A 15,857-nucleotide genomic window follows, 5' to 3' on the forward strand; every position below is an offset into this window, starting at 1 on the left:
GAAATGAAAGAAAGTGAGGCTGAAAGTTCTTGTTTTCTGTAATTTATCTTGAATTGAATTACACACACCCCTGTTTACCTATTGAGAAAATTAAAGAAAGAAAAGGTAATGAGAAAGGATTGACTAATAAAATAGAATTGTTGATATTCTTTTTTATCATTTGCAAAGAAGATGAGATTCATTAATTGCTAACGGATTCACAAACAAGCTTCTGTTCATCCTCCAGACACACTACACTGCAAAGACTTTGGCATAGAAATCTCTAGATATTTGCTCTGATTTTTGAGTTTTAGTTTTGGTTCCTTCTTTGCTTGCCACTAAGTTCACTATAGTTTTAGCGATTGATTCAACCATTATTGGAGTCAAATTCCATGATCTCTGCACCATCATCATATCTCAAACTTTGGCCTCAATGAGTCTTGACATTGAACCATTCTTTAGGCTTCCAGGATTGCTTCATCTCTTCCCAAAATTTCACGGCGTGCTTCACGCTACTACAGAAACTGAAAAATGTTTCTGGAACTTTATAATGACCACTGCCAACTCAAGTTTTGTTTTTGTAATCACTGCAGCAGCTTCTCAGAATAGACCAAAGACATCCCTAACCTTGCCGTGCCCTCGCTGCTCATAATTCCATAAGTTGCTAAAGCATTATAAATCAAGAGAAAAGCATATCAATGTCTATTTCTGTGACATGCTTACAAAGTTATTTATTTAAATTATAGGATATAATATGTATTCTATTAATCAAATTTTAAGCTTTAGTGGTATAACTTTTGTTTGATGCAGAGCTCAAAATGTGACAAATTGGATGCATACATACCATATATTGCCATGAACACATTTGATCGTTTCATTTCAAGGCATCAACTCCCGGTATTACAAATTATTTATGTATTAAGAATTTTTAAGTTATACAAAGTTAGACTTTCACAGGTAACTAATCTTATTCATGAATGTAACTTATTTATTCAGATTGTGCTAGGAAAAGTACGAGATGATTTAGATCTTACTCGAAGAGTTTGTGGTAAGTTATTACATGCGATGTATTTTATTTATTTATTTATTTTTGTCTGTTAATTGATCGAAGCACTTTCTCCAATTTGTCTGATCTGCATATCTTTTAAAAGAAAAAAAGGAAATTGAGCAGAGACAACATAGACAGGGTGTACCTTGAGATTATGATGACAGAAACATGGCATATTCTTGCTGTACCTATTACTCCTATATCCTTTGTGGGGTTCTTTGCGGCAAAGATTCCAGTGGGAAGAGGCGTCAAACGCAGATCCATTAACGAGATCATAATCCAGACACAAGGCGGTAAGATAGCTTTCAGTGGAGAATTTTTACTGACTCCAGTCATGTGGATTGAAATTTAATTGGACTGTACTGAGTCTGATTCAATCCAATTGTGTAGACTAAGCATATGAAATCATATGATAAAATCTGTAAGAATGATCGATGTCTGTTATCTTTGATGCGAATGGATTTATTTTGATTTTGGGTTCTCTACTTTGTCCATTATGTCTGATATATCAATTTTCCTAATTTTTATCACAGACATCAATTTTACAAGATTCAGGCCTTCAGTAATTGCAGCATCAGCTATTCTTGTGGGTGGCAGACTTCTGTTTGATAACCTATTATATAAGATAAACAAGATGATTCTGTTAGCTAGCAGCTGCGTGAACAAGGTAAAAAAAGTCGGAACACATCCATTAAAACTGTTATACGAATGAGCCCTTGTTTGATGAGTTCTGGTATATATGTTGTTTCAGGAGGAGCTAGAAGCTTGCTTGACAAAGACTTATGAAATGTGCATAGGTAAGAAAATTCTGCTGGAAAGAAATGAGGGGCGAGAATTGAAAGTAGGAGCTGGAGAGACATCAAGCTCAAGCTCACATAGACCTGGCAAGGAGCCAAAGCAGGCAGGGGAATATGTGAAACAGGTAACAAGTCAAGACACAACCATAAATAGTATCATTTGAATGAGACCCTGATTGATGAGTCTGATACATTTGTTGTTTTAGGACGAGGTAGGAGCTTGCTTGACAAAGACTAATCTACTGGAAAGAAATGAGGGGCGAGAATTGAAAGTAGGAGCTGGAGAGGCATCAAGCTCAAGCTCAATCTCACGTAGACCAGGTAAGGAGCCAATGCTCGAAAAGATTAAGGAAGAACCAGAAATCGATAATGAGAAGTCAATGCTTGAAGAAATAAAGGAAGAACCGAAATCCAATATTGCGAAGTTAACGCTGGAAGATACTATCATCCCGGAGACGAACTTTGAACTAAAGTGGATGCTCTGGAGTTCTGATGACCCAAAGGAATGGACCATTGATTCCCCAGTTTTCCGAGCCCCAACTCCTGCTCCAGAATATAATGGCCACTGGGGTGAAGACAGATGCTGTTTTAACCTTTGCCCCTTGCAGTGGAGGTGAAATGGGTTACTGGCTGATGAGAGGGAACTCTTAAAGCAACATTAATTTCCTCTTTCAGATACTATATATTTTTTTCCACTTATCTTTTGCATTCTGGTTACCATTTACATTTCAGTTTGACTGTGGATGCTGACTGAAATTGAGGTCAATGTTTGACTGTGAATGGTTCAGTTTTGTTTTCATGTCAATATGTTGTTAATATCTCTCTTGGCTCTTATGTTCCCCTCAGGATTTATAATAGAACGGGGGACTTAATGGGAGCAAAGTTGGCTTTCCCCTAAAGTAGATCAAAACATGAACTTTTCCAAATGCTATAATCCTATTGGCCACTGAGTAACTGCATAAAATATAAGTAACCTGAGAGATGTCACCTCCAAGCCGCCAAAAAATTTTCCCGCTCAATCTTAACAAACTAACTAAAAATAACGGTCTAGAGAGAGAAAACAAACAAAGCTGCATATAGAGAGGTAACCAAACCAAATTATCAGCCTATATAACTGAATCTTATTCAACTCCTACATTTTCCTTTCTTTGCATTTATTTTCTCTGCAAACAAACAAGTTCTTAATTTTTTTTTTCTCTTTGAAAATGAACTTCCATCATGATTACCCACTGCCTGCATACAAAGAAGAACAATTTGAGAAGTATTTCAATGTGGAAACAGAGTGGATGGCTGATGAGGGTTATGCAGAGAGCAAAGAAGTGACTCTGAGAAAAGTAGCTATGCATGTGATCCTCCGAGTGAGTGCTTCTAAATTCTTTTTATTTTTTTTTTCCGAGAAAATTAAGGAGAAAGAAATGAAAATGAATGGCACATTGGGAATAGAGAATCTGAAGTTAGACCATGTATTTTCATTTGATTGCTGAGAAATCAGAGTATAGAAAACTAAAAGGCTTTGAATCTTGTGCTCCTTGAAAGGTACTTTCTTGATCATCTGCTGTCCTGTCAATAATCTGGGCTCTGATTTTTGTATTGAATACACTTCTGTTCCCTGTTTGGTTCTGTGACTATCTGTATTATTTCAGTCTGCCTTTTGGGTTCTTTTGGATTCCTTTCCGGTTCAGGTGATTGTGTTTGGTTGATGGGAAAATGGAGGGGAAAGAATGAATGAAAATGGAAGTTCTTGTTTGTTGCATTTTCTCATGAATTGAACTTGCATGCCCCTGTTTGCGTAGTGAGAAAAATAAAATAAAATAAAGGATTGAAAGAACTGACTAGTTTCTTGTTCCTTCAATTTATTGCAAAAATAGTGACGAGGTAACTTATTAATTAGTGAAAGAATTGTTGATAGGAAAGTTTATATAAATCAAGATTAAAAAAAAAGAAAGAATTTCTGCGACATGTAAAGTTTACTTCAAATGTTAGATGTTTAATGAAACTTGTCATCTGTAATCAATTTCTGAAATTTACTGATACAAAATCTGTTCATGCAGAACTCAAAATCTGATAAACTGGATGCATTCATACCATATCTTGCCATGAACATCTTTGATCGCTTCATTTCAAGGCATCAACTCCCGGTATTACAACATGCAAACCCGAAAATTTGGAACTATACATTCTAGATTTTCAGATATAAAACTGTGTTCATTACTTTGTTATATTTCAATCAGACTGTGCTTGACCACGTGAGAGATGATATAGTTCTTGCTGCCAATTCTTGCCTCACTCTGGCTTGGAAGATGAGAGACAATTCCTTTTCAGTTCCTGAGTTTCTGGTAGAATTTTAAATTCTGTAGAGTACTCTTTGTCTTTTGATAGATTAAAGTTATTTCTCTGAATTTTCTCTGGTCCACAAATGTGTTAATTGAAAGGGAAAATGGAATCTGGATAAGGATCTCATGCTAAAGATGGAGCTTCAGATTCTCAGGGGACTTAAATGGCAAATGCGTGCTGTAACTCCTATATGCCTTGTGAGATTCTTTGTTGAAATGATCCCAATTGGCAAAGGCATCGAACGTAGAACCCTCAATGAGATCATAATTCAAACGCAAGACAGTAAGATAGCTTACATTTTAGAGTCTAAGTCGATATATTCCGTTGTTCTGATCATACGAATAGGGTTTGTACTGATCAATTTCCTGATTTTTGTTACAGACATCAGTTTTACAAGATTTAGGCCTTCAGTGATTGCAGCATCAGCTGTTCTCACGGCTTGCAGGCTTCTGTATGATGACATTTATGAGGAGAACAAGAAGATTCTTTTATCTAGAAAATATGTGGAGGAGGTAAAAGTCATAAAAGAATGCATTATTGACTGAGCCCTTGTTTCTTCAGGAGGTCAAAGTTATTTGATGAGTTTTGATTTGTGTATTGTTTCAGGAGGATCTAGAAACCTGCTTAGATGAGACTTATGAAAAGTGTATTGAAAAGAAAATTCTACTGTTAAGAGATGTGTGGTTTGTGGAGAAGCCAAAACTGGAAATAGGAGCTGCAGAGATAGCTAAGGCTGGAGAAACATCAAGCTCAGGTTCACACAGATCTGGTAAGGAGCCAATTCAAGAACAGAATCAGGATGAGGCAGAAGGTGATATTGACCAAGAAATGAATTTTGAGCTCAAGTGGATGATGTGGAGTTCCGATGACCCTGAAGACTTGACCATCAATTCCCCAGATTTCCGTACCCTGCCTCCTGCTCCAGATGATCCAAATGATGGGACGGTTGAGGCCAGAAATTATTTTGACCTTTGTGCGCCATGCAAGAGCTGCATTATACTGTAGGGTGGTCACCAGTTACAGCATTTGACTCAGAGGAAGAAGGGACTCATCAGTATAGGATTACTGTATTCAGAATTCAGAAACTCCATTGGCTTCCGATTTTCATTTTGATTGGTAGTGTTTACTAGTTGGCGAAGGATGCATATGGTTTTGAAAAATACTCCGGTGAAATTGACATTGGTTGACTCTTCAAATCTTTATGAGAATATATTGATTTACTTGAAGCTGAAGTTTGAATTTGGCCCCAAATAATCTCAGGATGTGAAATTCTTTGAAATTTGATTGAAATTGAAATTGGTTGAATCTGCATGGCTTTCTAAAATTTGATTCCACCAGACTAGCATGCTGTTATTGACTACTCATAGCTTCTACTATGAACTATTGAATTTGTCATTTGTTTCTACTGAATAGCAGGAGTTACCAATTAGTAAACATCGCGTAGAATACATATTGCTGATTGAATGACAATTAACATTATATTATTACATTTTAGTAGGGTGTTCAGAATCCAATCCGATCCGCTCAATCCGCCTTATCCGTGAAAATCCGATCTGTGGATCTGTGGATTGGATATGGATTGAAAATTTAAAAATCCGCAGTCGATGGATTAGATATGAATTTACTTCTGTAAATCCGTAAAAATCCGTGAATCCGCAAAAAAAAATTATTTATTTAGTTAAAAAATTATTATAAATTTAATTAAAGAATATTAAAAATGTGATATTACATAATTACATAAGCACTATAGCATATCTTAGCCATTACCCAATATTAATATTAAATAAAAAATAATGAAATAATCAAATATACAAATATAACTTGTAAAAATTATAAAACAAAATAAAAGTAAAGTCACACGCACTAGCAAAAGCAAAGTAACATAATGCCAAGTTACCAACAATTTGCAAAGTCGCCCAAAAGCAAAATAACATAACGTCAAGTCACCAACAATTTGCAAACAAAAAACCCTAAGCTTCTCCGCTGTCACACGCACTAGCAGCACTCAATACTGGTTCGATACACTCTTGACACCAATTTGAAGGACGTCCGCAGCGTGATTCCAGTGAGAGCAAGCCATCTTCTTTCCTGAGTCCATCGAGCCACTTCACAATCACTGGTTCCAGCCAAACAATTGCACTATCACAACCTTCAAGATCGCCACCCGTACTTCTCCTGGTTCCCATCGTTGATGGCTCCATAATCACCACTTTTCGACAAGTGCAATAGCCCTAGTGAAGGATCAGATTGTGTTTGGTTTCAGAAACATCGTCGTTTCAATTAATTGTGGCTTTATTTGAACAATTAATTTCAGTGTTATATTAATATATTATTGTAACTTTATTTGAATAATTAATCTTAGTGTGTTATATTTTGAAACTTTAAACATATTATTGTAGGTTTATTTGAACAATTAATCTCGATGTGCTATATTTTGAAACTTTGAATGTATTATTTTAGTTTTATTTAAACAATTAATTTGTTTAAATTTTATTCAATTTTAAATTTAATTGGTAGTAAAATTATTTTTATATTAGATTTTTTTTTATTTCATTAGTTCATGGATTGGGGAGAACTAAAATTTTTTAATTCAGAAACTAATGCGCAAAATGGTGGATTGGATATGGATTAAGTGAAATCCACATCCGATCCGCAGACATATGGATTGGATATGGATTGAGTCAAATTCGCATCCGATCTGCAGATGTATGAATTGGATTTGGATTAAGTTTAATCAATCCGTGGATTGGATTGGATTGAAAAATTATAATCCGTAAAATTATGGATCGGATATGGATTGATGTCTAATCCGTAAAATCCGATCCGCGAACACTCCTACATTTTAGGATGAGAAGAAGACAGCAAACTTGGCAGGGCCAATATTGATCCTTTCGTGCAAGTTCTTTTTGAACTTAGGTTATAATCTGTGGTTGGTTAAATGTTAGATTTAACTTCGCATATATGAACTATATAGACATCTTTGAACAGTTTTTTATTAGCCTCCTATAGAGCATTTGATAGATGATATTAGCCTAAAATGATACTTCAAGGTAAGACTTATTTACATGCTTTGGTAAGTTGTGTTTATATGAAAAATATCCGAAAACATACATCTTTTGGAAATTTTAAGGAAATTGCATTAAGATTTTTAAGAAAATATTTTCTTTATTATTATTCAAAAAATATATTATTTTTGGTCCCAAATGGTTTTCTTTTATAAGACCAAGATCAAAGATAATTTCACATTTACATGAAAATACTTTCGGCATTAGCATTAGAATTCAGAAACGTTTTTATTTAGATAAAAATATATTAAAACGCTTGAAGTGATATTATAAAATTATTTTATATCTACTTTTTTTTTTCCAACAAGGGTCTTTAAAACAAATACTTTACCATTATAGGTCACAGATAACCACATTGAAATAAATAACCTGAGGGAAATTACTACTAAGACCCCAGAAATTTTTCCCGCTTAATCTTAACGAACAAAGGAATATAACTGTCTAGAGAGAAAAATAAAGAAAGCTGCACAAAGAGAGAGAATCAAAGCAAGTCATAAAACCGAGCCTTAACTGAATCTTTCATTCAATTCCTGTAATTTCCTTTCTTTTTTTTCTTTTCTCTTAAGTTTCTTTTTTTCTCTTGAAAATGAACAACAACAATGAAGATATTCCAGAGCCTTTATGCGAACAAAAACCTTCTAAGTTCTTTGGAATCGAAATGCATTGGATGCCTGCCGAGGGCTATGCAGAAAGCAACAAAGAGAGTCTCAGAAAAATTGCTATGCATCAGATCCTCCAAGTAAGTGCTTCTGGAATTCTTGCCTCTTGGTTTCTTGTTTGGCTTTCAAGAAAGCAAAAGGGTGGAAAAGATTTCAAAATGAATGTGTCATTTGGAAGAAAATTTCAGAATGAATGTTTAATTTCGTCTGATTGCTGACAAATCAGAGTAAAAGAAAAGAATAGAAATTTATTGAAGAGTTTGGATTTTGTGTTCCTTGGAAAGTACTTTCTTGCAGCCTTGGGTTATGTGCTTCTTTTGAATCCCTTTCTTGTTCTTGTAAATTATGTTTAGTTGTGCTTTCATGTAGATCTCAAAATCTAATAATCTGGATGCAATGATACCATATGCTGCCATGAACATATTTGATCGCTTCATTTCAAGAAATGAAGTCCCGGTATATAACGATCTCTAAACTTGTAATTTTGAGCTATACAGATGTTAGATTTGCATAGATATATAATTGTGTTCGTTAATTTGAAATTCTTTAACCAGAGAATGCTAGGAGGAATGAGAGAGGATATTGTTCTTGCTGCCGATGCTTGTCTGACTATCTCTTGGAGTGTGAAAAGCACTTCCTTCTCATATGATGAGTTTCTGGTAAAATCATAATATCTATTCGACTCTTTCTTTGTTGATACATTGAAGTTCTTTCTCTAATTTGTCTGGTCTACAAATATGTTGATTAAAAGGAAGCAGATAATCATGAGTACAAGGACACTGATGCGCGTGTAGTAAGGAAGGTCCAATTAGTGGCGATGGAACAAAAGATTGACGTGGGAGTTGATTGGAGAATGAGAGTTGCAACCCCTATTTCTTTCGTGGAATTCTTTGTTGGAATCATCCCAATTGGAAGAGGCATCAAACGCAGAACCCTCAATGAGATCGTAATCCAAACACAAGACGGTAATATAGCTTGCAATATACAAGTTGATTCTACATTTTTTGTAGTATTGACATTACAAATGGGAGTATATATTGTATTGATCGGGATCCCAACATTTTGCCGCAGACATCAGTTTTACAAGGTTCCTGCCTACAGTGATTGCAGCTTCAGCCGTTTTCACGGCTTGCAGAGTTCTGTTTAATGACCAATATTACAGGGAAAAAGAAAACATGATTCGTAGGGTTACCAAATATGTGGATGAGGTACCAAGTCAAAACAAATCCACTTATTGCATCAGCACTGGTTTCTTCACCCTGTGAGTTGCAAAACTACTCGATAAGTGTTGGTTTCTGTGGTGTTTCAGGTGGATCTTGAAGCTTGCTTAGAAGACACTTGTAAAATGTGCATTGAAAAGCAAATTATGCTGGAGAGAGATTTGGAGTCCGCCGACTGGAAAAAATTGGAAGAAGAGATAAACCGTCGTCTAGAAACATCAAGCTCATCTAGCTCATTTAACTCAATTTCAAACAGAGATGAAGAGGATGACCCACAAGGCAAAATCGACCCAGATATGAATTTTGAACTCAAGTGGATGATGTTAAGTTCTGAAGACCCTGAAGAGCGGACCATTAATTTCCCAGATATCCGAACCCTGGCTACTGATCTAGACGATCCAAGTGATGATAACAGGGCTGGAGCCACAACTTTTAGAGAACTACGTAACACCATAATTGCACCATTCAGGAGCTGCAGTATACTGTAGGGTTACCAGCAATAAGCATTTGAGACAGAGAAACAGGGAACATTTCAGAAAAGGGATTTTATTTTTCATTTTGATTAGCTTTTGATATGCTGGCTAAGGCTGTATCTGCATGTTGGCTCAGGTGCATACAGACTTCAAGATACCCTTTGGTGAAGTGATGTTGATTGAACCTTCAAACCCTTTTATGAATATATTGATTTCATTTGAAGTTGAAGTTGATTGAAGTTACCTATGTTGGTGTTGACTGTTGAATAACAAAACTGCTTATTGTATCCCCAGAATTTGAGATTCTGCGAAATTTTGTTTTTGCCTTTTGAACAAAAAAAGAAGAAGCAAAAACCTTGGTAGGATATGAGAGTTAATTAGCATCCAAACAAACCTTATAACTGAGGTGTTAAATTCCTATTAGTCTTCATACGGTCTGTCGTATGTATTTTTAGTGCGACTTGTCGGTTGTATCTGTAATACGACTTGTAGGTTGTATCTGTAATACGACTTGTAGGTTGTAATACAACAGAATCCTCTGAAGTTTTGGGTTATGAAGAGCCCTTATAATATCAACATTGGCTTCCCCTGGTACAAGATGAGTGCAGATGCAACAATAAACACTAGCTTTCACATCCCTACACACTAGCTACACATCCCTTTTCTAACGATGTGAAGTTTGCAGAAGCTTTAGCAATTTATAAAGGTCCAAAATGGCCAACAAAAGTGGAGCTTCTTCCTTTTAATAATTGAATATGGTGCCCGTACATGTTAGATTTTCATAAATAATTGTGTTCATTAATTACAGTTCATGCTGTGGATTCTTGCCTGACTCTGGCTAGCTAGGCGTGTGAGAGACAATCCCTTGTCTGCTTGTCATATAATGAGTTTTTGGTTAATAATCATTCTTTGTTGGAATGATCCCAATTGGATAAGGCATCAAACTTAGAGCCCTCAATGAGATTATAATCCAAGCACAAGGCGGTAAGATAGCTTGCAGTACTGAAGTTGATCCTAAATTTTTCGTTTGTTTTGAATATATAAAAGGGAATTTATACTGATAAAGTTCCTGACTTTTTGCCACAGACATCAGTTCTACAAGGTGCCTGCCAACAGTGATTGCGGCGCCGACTCTCTTCACAGCTTGCAGATATCTGTATAATGGCCTATATGAAAGGAAAAAGCTGATTCTTGTGGCCAGAAAATATGTGGAAAATGTAACAAGTTATTACATATCCACTGATTTGAGTCATAGAAATTAGTTGATGTGTTTTGATCTATATGTTGTTTCAGGACGATCTAGAGGCGTACTTACAAGAGACTTACAAATTTTGCTGAGGACAAATGGGAGCTACCGAGGTAACTGAAGCTGGAGAAACATCATACCCAAATTTCAGAGAGCTGAAAAGGAGACAATGCAAGACCCTAAAGAATGGACAATTCATCCCACAGATTTCCCACCCCCTGTTCCTGATCTAGATGATCCAAATGATGATATTGTTATGTTGTAATTGCACCATTCAGGAGTTGCATTAGACTGTAGTTACAATAACAAGCATTCAACTCAGAGAAAGATGGACCACCAAGGGGTTACTGTATTTCAGATACTACGTTGGTTTTAGTTTTTAATTTTGTCTAGTGTGTACATGTTGGCTTTGGGTGCATACAGTTTTCAGGAATACCCTTTGGTGATGATAATTGTTAAGTAAATAAAAGCACCAGGTCGGCCATGCCATTATTTCCATACCGGCGTGGATCACCTCAGCCAGATGGTACGAGCAGAACACGGGGACAGACAAGAACCGACCAGAGATGAGTACCGACCAGAAGTATATACCGAGCCAATACTCATCCCCCAAAAAAAGCGGGAACACGATCCCACAGAATCGCGGTAGTTGCACTTTTCTCAGAACCATTGAAGGAAACGCGAGATCCCACGTTTGCCCGCAATGTAGCAGTTAGAATCCCATGATGGGCTACCACCACCTAAAAAAGGAGGGATAAAGGGTAAACGGAAACGTGGGACGAGCGGCGGCTATAAAAGAGGAAGAAATCGATGAAGAAGGAGATAGAAAAACTGAGAGAAAGGAAAACTCTGACAAATTGTATCCAGATACTTTTTCAATATCGAGAGTGAGCCAATTCTAAGCAATTATTTAGATCTTAATTGCACCGTTTTCCTATAGACCTTGTGCTAACTTAGGCATCGGAGGGTTTACGCCGGCAAAACCACCGGCGTCTCTGATCCATTTTTGTGAACGCAGGCTTAGTGAGAAAAAGAGGGATAATTCCAACGTCAGTGGCTGGAGTAGTCGCCGAAGCAAGAAAGAATTAATATCTTCATTATCGATAACGTGAACGTTGGTGTAAAAATCTGGTCGGGCAAAGGCGAGCAGATTTCAGCATCAACATTTTGGCGCTGTCTGTGGGGAGCTGGTTAAAAAGCTACCATCGAATTAGTAGTTACCGGAGAAACATCGAACGATTAGACATGGATGTGCCAAAGAATGACGCTTTGAGGGAGGATAACGAAGCCGGGGAGACAATCACTCTTCGGGAAATTGCAAATGAAGCCCGGGAGAGGATGATGCAAGATCGATTGGAGCGGATGGAGAAACAAATGGAGACTCTCGCGACCATACTGTATGAGTTGAGGGATGAGCGGAGAAGGGATTGTGAGACCCCCGTGGGGAGAGATGATGCTGAAGCAGAACCCAGCCTCCGGAGGCGTAAAATCGAGGAAATCCCTCGGCCGGCGAACCAACCTAATGGGGTGCATCCCCACAGAAGCGCTGGTCGGGTTCCAGGAGAACGAGTAGATGAAGGGAGAGACCGACCTCGCCCCGGACGGGTACTGGAAGCTGATGGCCGAGGGGCCAGTGTTGATGAAGGAGAGTTCAGACAGCAGTTACAGAATGCTGAGCAGGAGCGAGATTAGATAGCTGCGCGTGATCCTGACCGTGCTGTAGAATTGGAGGGAGATGTATGCAGATTAGCGCAAGTAATAGAGGAGATACAAGGTAAGAGGAAACCCCCGAGCTGGAGGATAATGCTAGATGAAGAATCTCCACTATCAACTGAAATCATGGGTACTGTAATCCCAAGAGATTTCCGCTTCCCCGACCTCAAATACTCCGGGCGAAGTGATCCGCTGGTGCATATTGAACATTTCAACGACATGACGGGTGTTCAGGGGTTAACACCAGCTCAGAGGTATAGGGTGTTCCCGTTGACACTAGAGGGACGAGCCCGAGAATGGTACCGCAAGCTGTTACGAGGAAGTATCAGAGGGTACGAGCAGATGTGCCAAAAGTTGGCCGAACAGTTCCGAGGAGCGGTGGCCCCAGAGGATGATATGATGGAACTAATGGGGATGAAGCAGGAGGAACAAGAACCCCTTCGAGATTTTGTAAAGCGATACCACCGAGTCGTGCTTGATTTGGGAGCTTTCAATCACCCGCAGGCGTTGAGGGGATTAAAGGAGGGTGTGAGGATAAGCCGGCTATGGTATAACCTAAGAAGCCCCCTGGTGCAGAATTATTCAGCAGGGTATGAACAGGTAAAGAGAGACATTGAAATCGAAGAAGAAAAATCGGCAAAGATAAAGAATGAATAGCTAGAGGAGCTGAGACGAAAGGAAAGGAGAACCCCTAGTGGAAGCGGGTCGGGGAAGCGAACTGGGGAGTCCTCAATGATGGGTGCAGTATCAGCTCGGTCTCGCCCTTATCCTATGGCTCAGAGATCGCAGCAGGTCCAACACAATCGGGCTCAGCCCCCGCGCCTCCCATTCCTGGAGCGGCAATGAGAATTCCGACAGTTGGCTAACCATCCTTATCACAGCGCTCCTAGAGCACTACATACAGCCAACTCCAGAACGGGGCAATCAGGTCAGCTACCTTCAATATCCGCTCGGGATGATATTCATGATAGCCGAACAGTCCAGCTGATTGACCAGAACCCAGCGTACAGACAATACACCCTGCTAAAAGTCCTTCTGGAGGAGTTGTATGAGAGAATCGAGGGGCGAGGCCTGTTGTACCCTCCAGCCCCTATAACAAAACCTGCTCACCGACGGGATAAGAGCAGATTCTGTAAATTCCATGACACTCACGGTCACACCATCAGCCAATGTCGTGACTTAAAGATTCAAGTAGAGGATTTGGTGAGAAACCGTTATCTGGATGAGTATGTAGATGGGATGTCCCCCGTCATTGAATCACAGTACACGCGGGATGAAGGAGGTGAGAGGGGCTTGGAACGTGAACAGCCAACTATCCGCGTGATAGCAGGAGGGCCAATCTTGGCTGGGGATTCGAACAGGGCACGGAAGAACTGTGGGAAATACGCCCTGACTAGTAAAGAAGTGCTTTTCAATTTGCCAGCAACCAAGAAGGCAAAAGTGCAGCAAATTCCCATTATGTGGACAGATGACGATGAAGAGGGTATCTTATATACTCCCCCAGGATGCATTGGTGATTAAGGCAATGGTGGTTTACAGAATTGCGACAAATACTAGTAGACACGGGCAGCTCGGTTGACATCTTGTTTAAGTCGGCTCTAAATGATATGGGGATTGCAGACTTAAAATTAGAGCGGACAAATACATCTTTAAAGGGATTTGGAGGGGGACGGCTAACTCTTATGGGGATCATCGAACTCCCAATTACTGTGGGGATAAAGCCATTTGAAAGAACGATGATGCTAGACTTTGTCGTGGTAGAGGAAAGAAGCCCTTACCAGATGATACTGGGGAGACCATTTATGAGGATATGCCAATGCGTTGTATCCACGCATTACTTGGTACTGAAGTACAGAGTAAATGGGGAGGTTGGTGTAGTAAAATGCGACCAGAGGATGGCAAGGAGCTGTTATGCTACAGCAGCCAAGGAGACACTACAGGTTACTTCTCTAGATAACCGAGGAGATTCTAAAAAGGGTCGCCAAGAGCCTGTTGAGAAGCTAGAAGAGATTTTGGTAAGCAAAAACAACCCGAGCAAAGTGGTTAGGATCGGATCAGGTTTGGTCGGGGCAATAAAAGGCGAGCTGGTGAAGTGCCTACAGTCTCATGCAGATATATTCGTCTGGTCTCACGAAGACATGCCAGGAATTGATCGTGGGGTAGCTTGCCATAAATTGGCAATCAAGAAGGGGGCGAGGCCGGTGAGGCAGAATAGGAGATGTTTTAACCAAGAAAGGTACGAGGCCATAAACGCCGAGGTGGAGTATCTGTTAAAAGCAGGATTTATAAGGGTGGCCAAATACCCGGAGTGGATTTCCAATGTAGTACTGGTAAAGAAGGCCAACGGGAAATGGAGAATGTGTGTGGATTTCACAGACCTTAATAAGGCATGCCCGAAGGACAGTTTTCCCCTACCAAAGTAGATCAATTGGTGGACTCAACAGCGGGTTACAGTCTGCTCAGCTTCATGGATGCCTTTTCGGGATACAACCAGATACTTATAGACGAGCAGGATGAGGAGAACACCACCTTTATAACTAACATGGGTTTGTTTTGCTACAGGGTGATTCCTTTCGGCCTGAAAAATGCAGGAGCTGCCTATCAAAGGTTGATGAACAAGATCTTCAAGCCCTTGATCGATCATACTATGGAGGTATATGTGGACGATATGATCACAAAGTCCAAAGAATCGAGGGATCACGTGAAACACTTGGAAGAAACCTTTGAATTACTGAAAAAGTATGAAATGAAGCTAAACCCGGAGAAATGTGCATTTGGGGTCAGCTCGGGTAAATTTTTGGGATTCCTGGTGAGCCACCGAGGGATTGAGGCCAACCCAGAAAAAATACGGACGGTTACAGAAATGAGGTCCCCACGGACAGTTAAGGAGGTGCAGAGCCTTACAGGGAAGTTGGTAACATTGAACCGATTCATCTCGCGGGCCACAGATAAATGTCACTCTTTCTTTCAAACCATAAAGAAATGGAGAAAGATGGAGTGGACATCAGAGTGCGATGAAGCATTTGGGCAGCTGAAGGAATATCTGACCCGCGCCCCATTACTATCAACTCCGAGAGAGGGTGACCAGCTATTTCTGTACTTGGCAATCTCTAAATGGGCTACCAGCTCAGTTTTAGTCAGGGAAGAAGAAAGAAAGCAACACCCGGTATACTACACAAGCAAGGCCCTGGTAGACACAGAAACCAGATATCCATTGTTGGAGAGATGGGCACTGGCTCTAATAACGACAGCACGAAAACTCCGACCATATTTTCAGGCCCACCAGATTATTGTGATGACTGACCACCCCCTTCGGTAAACAC

The 15,857-nt window shown here is 39.3% G+C and overlaps 3 protein-coding genes across 3 annotated transcripts; all 3 read left to right on the top strand.

Moving 5' to 3' along the window:
* Positions 1-1,661: 1,661 nt before the first annotated feature.
* LOC112095703 lies at positions 1,662-2,441 on the top strand. The gene is made up of 3 exons (XM_024177811.1): positions 1,662-1,694; positions 1,779-1,949; positions 2,031-2,441. The coding sequence occupies exons 1-3, from the start codon at positions 1,662-1,664 to the stop codon at positions 2,439-2,441; spliced, it is 615 nt and encodes a 204-aa protein (XP_024033579.1).
* Positions 2,442-4,292: 1,851 nt separating this feature from the next.
* Positions 4,293-5,163, top strand: LOC112095704 (cyclin-D2-2-like). Its single transcript, XM_024177812.1, has 3 exons — positions 4,293-4,440; positions 4,540-4,670; positions 4,765-5,163. Exons 1-3 carry the CDS (start codon positions 4,293-4,295, stop codon positions 5,161-5,163), a joined length of 678 nt encoding a protein of 225 aa, XP_024033580.1.
* A 7,461-nt stretch (positions 5,164-12,624) lies between these two features.
* LOC112095705 lies at positions 12,625-14,055 on the top strand. The gene is made up of 2 exons (XM_024177814.1): positions 12,625-13,124; positions 13,416-14,055. Exons 1-2 carry the CDS (start codon positions 12,625-12,627, stop codon positions 14,053-14,055), a joined length of 1,140 nt encoding a protein of 379 aa, XP_024033582.1.
* The last annotated feature ends 1,802 nt before the right edge of the window (positions 14,056-15,857 follow it).

Source organism: Citrus clementina, unplaced genomic scaffold (genome assembly GCF_000493195.1).
Source record: "Citrus clementina cultivar Clemenules unplaced genomic scaffold, Citrus_clementina_v1.0 scaffold_1, whole genome shotgun sequence".
Classification (NCBI taxonomy): Eukaryota; Viridiplantae; Streptophyta; class Magnoliopsida; order Sapindales; family Rutaceae; genus Citrus; species Citrus x clementina.

What these genes read in the sequence shown, in the direction of transcription:
- LOC112095703 (XM_024177811.1), top strand. Translation starts at nt 1,662, where the DNA reads ATGATTCTGTTAGCTAGCAGCTGCGTGAACAAG. An exon ending in CTAGCAGCTGCGTGAACAAG is followed by an intron (nt 1,695 to 1,778) that starts GTAAAAAAAGTC and finishes ATGTTGTTTCAG; the next exon opens with GAGGAGCTAGAAGCTTGCTT. An exon ending in CAGGGGAATATGTGAAACAG is followed by an intron (nt 1,950 to 2,030) that starts GTAACAAGTCAA and finishes TTGTTGTTTTAG; the next exon opens with GACGAGGTAGGAGCTTGCTT.
- LOC112095704 (XM_024177812.1), top strand. Translation starts at nt 4,293, where the DNA reads ATGGAGCTTCAGATTCTCAGGGGACTTAAATGGCAAATGCGTGCTGTA. An exon ending in CATAATTCAAACGCAAGACA is followed by an intron (nt 4,441 to 4,539) that starts GTAAGATAGCTT and finishes TTTTTGTTACAG; the next exon opens with ACATCAGTTTTACAAGATTT. An exon ending in CTAGAAAATATGTGGAGGAG is followed by an intron (nt 4,671 to 4,764) that starts GTAAAAGTCATA and finishes GTATTGTTTCAG; the next exon opens with GAGGATCTAGAAACCTGCTT.
- LOC112095705 (XM_024177814.1), top strand. Translation starts at nt 12,625, where the DNA reads ATGCTAGATGAAGAATCTCCACTATCAACTGAAATCATGGGTACTGTA. An exon ending in GTGCAGAATTATTCAGCAGG is followed by an intron (nt 13,125 to 13,415) that starts GTATGAACAGGT and finishes TCCTTATCACAG; the next exon opens with CGCTCCTAGAGCACTACATA.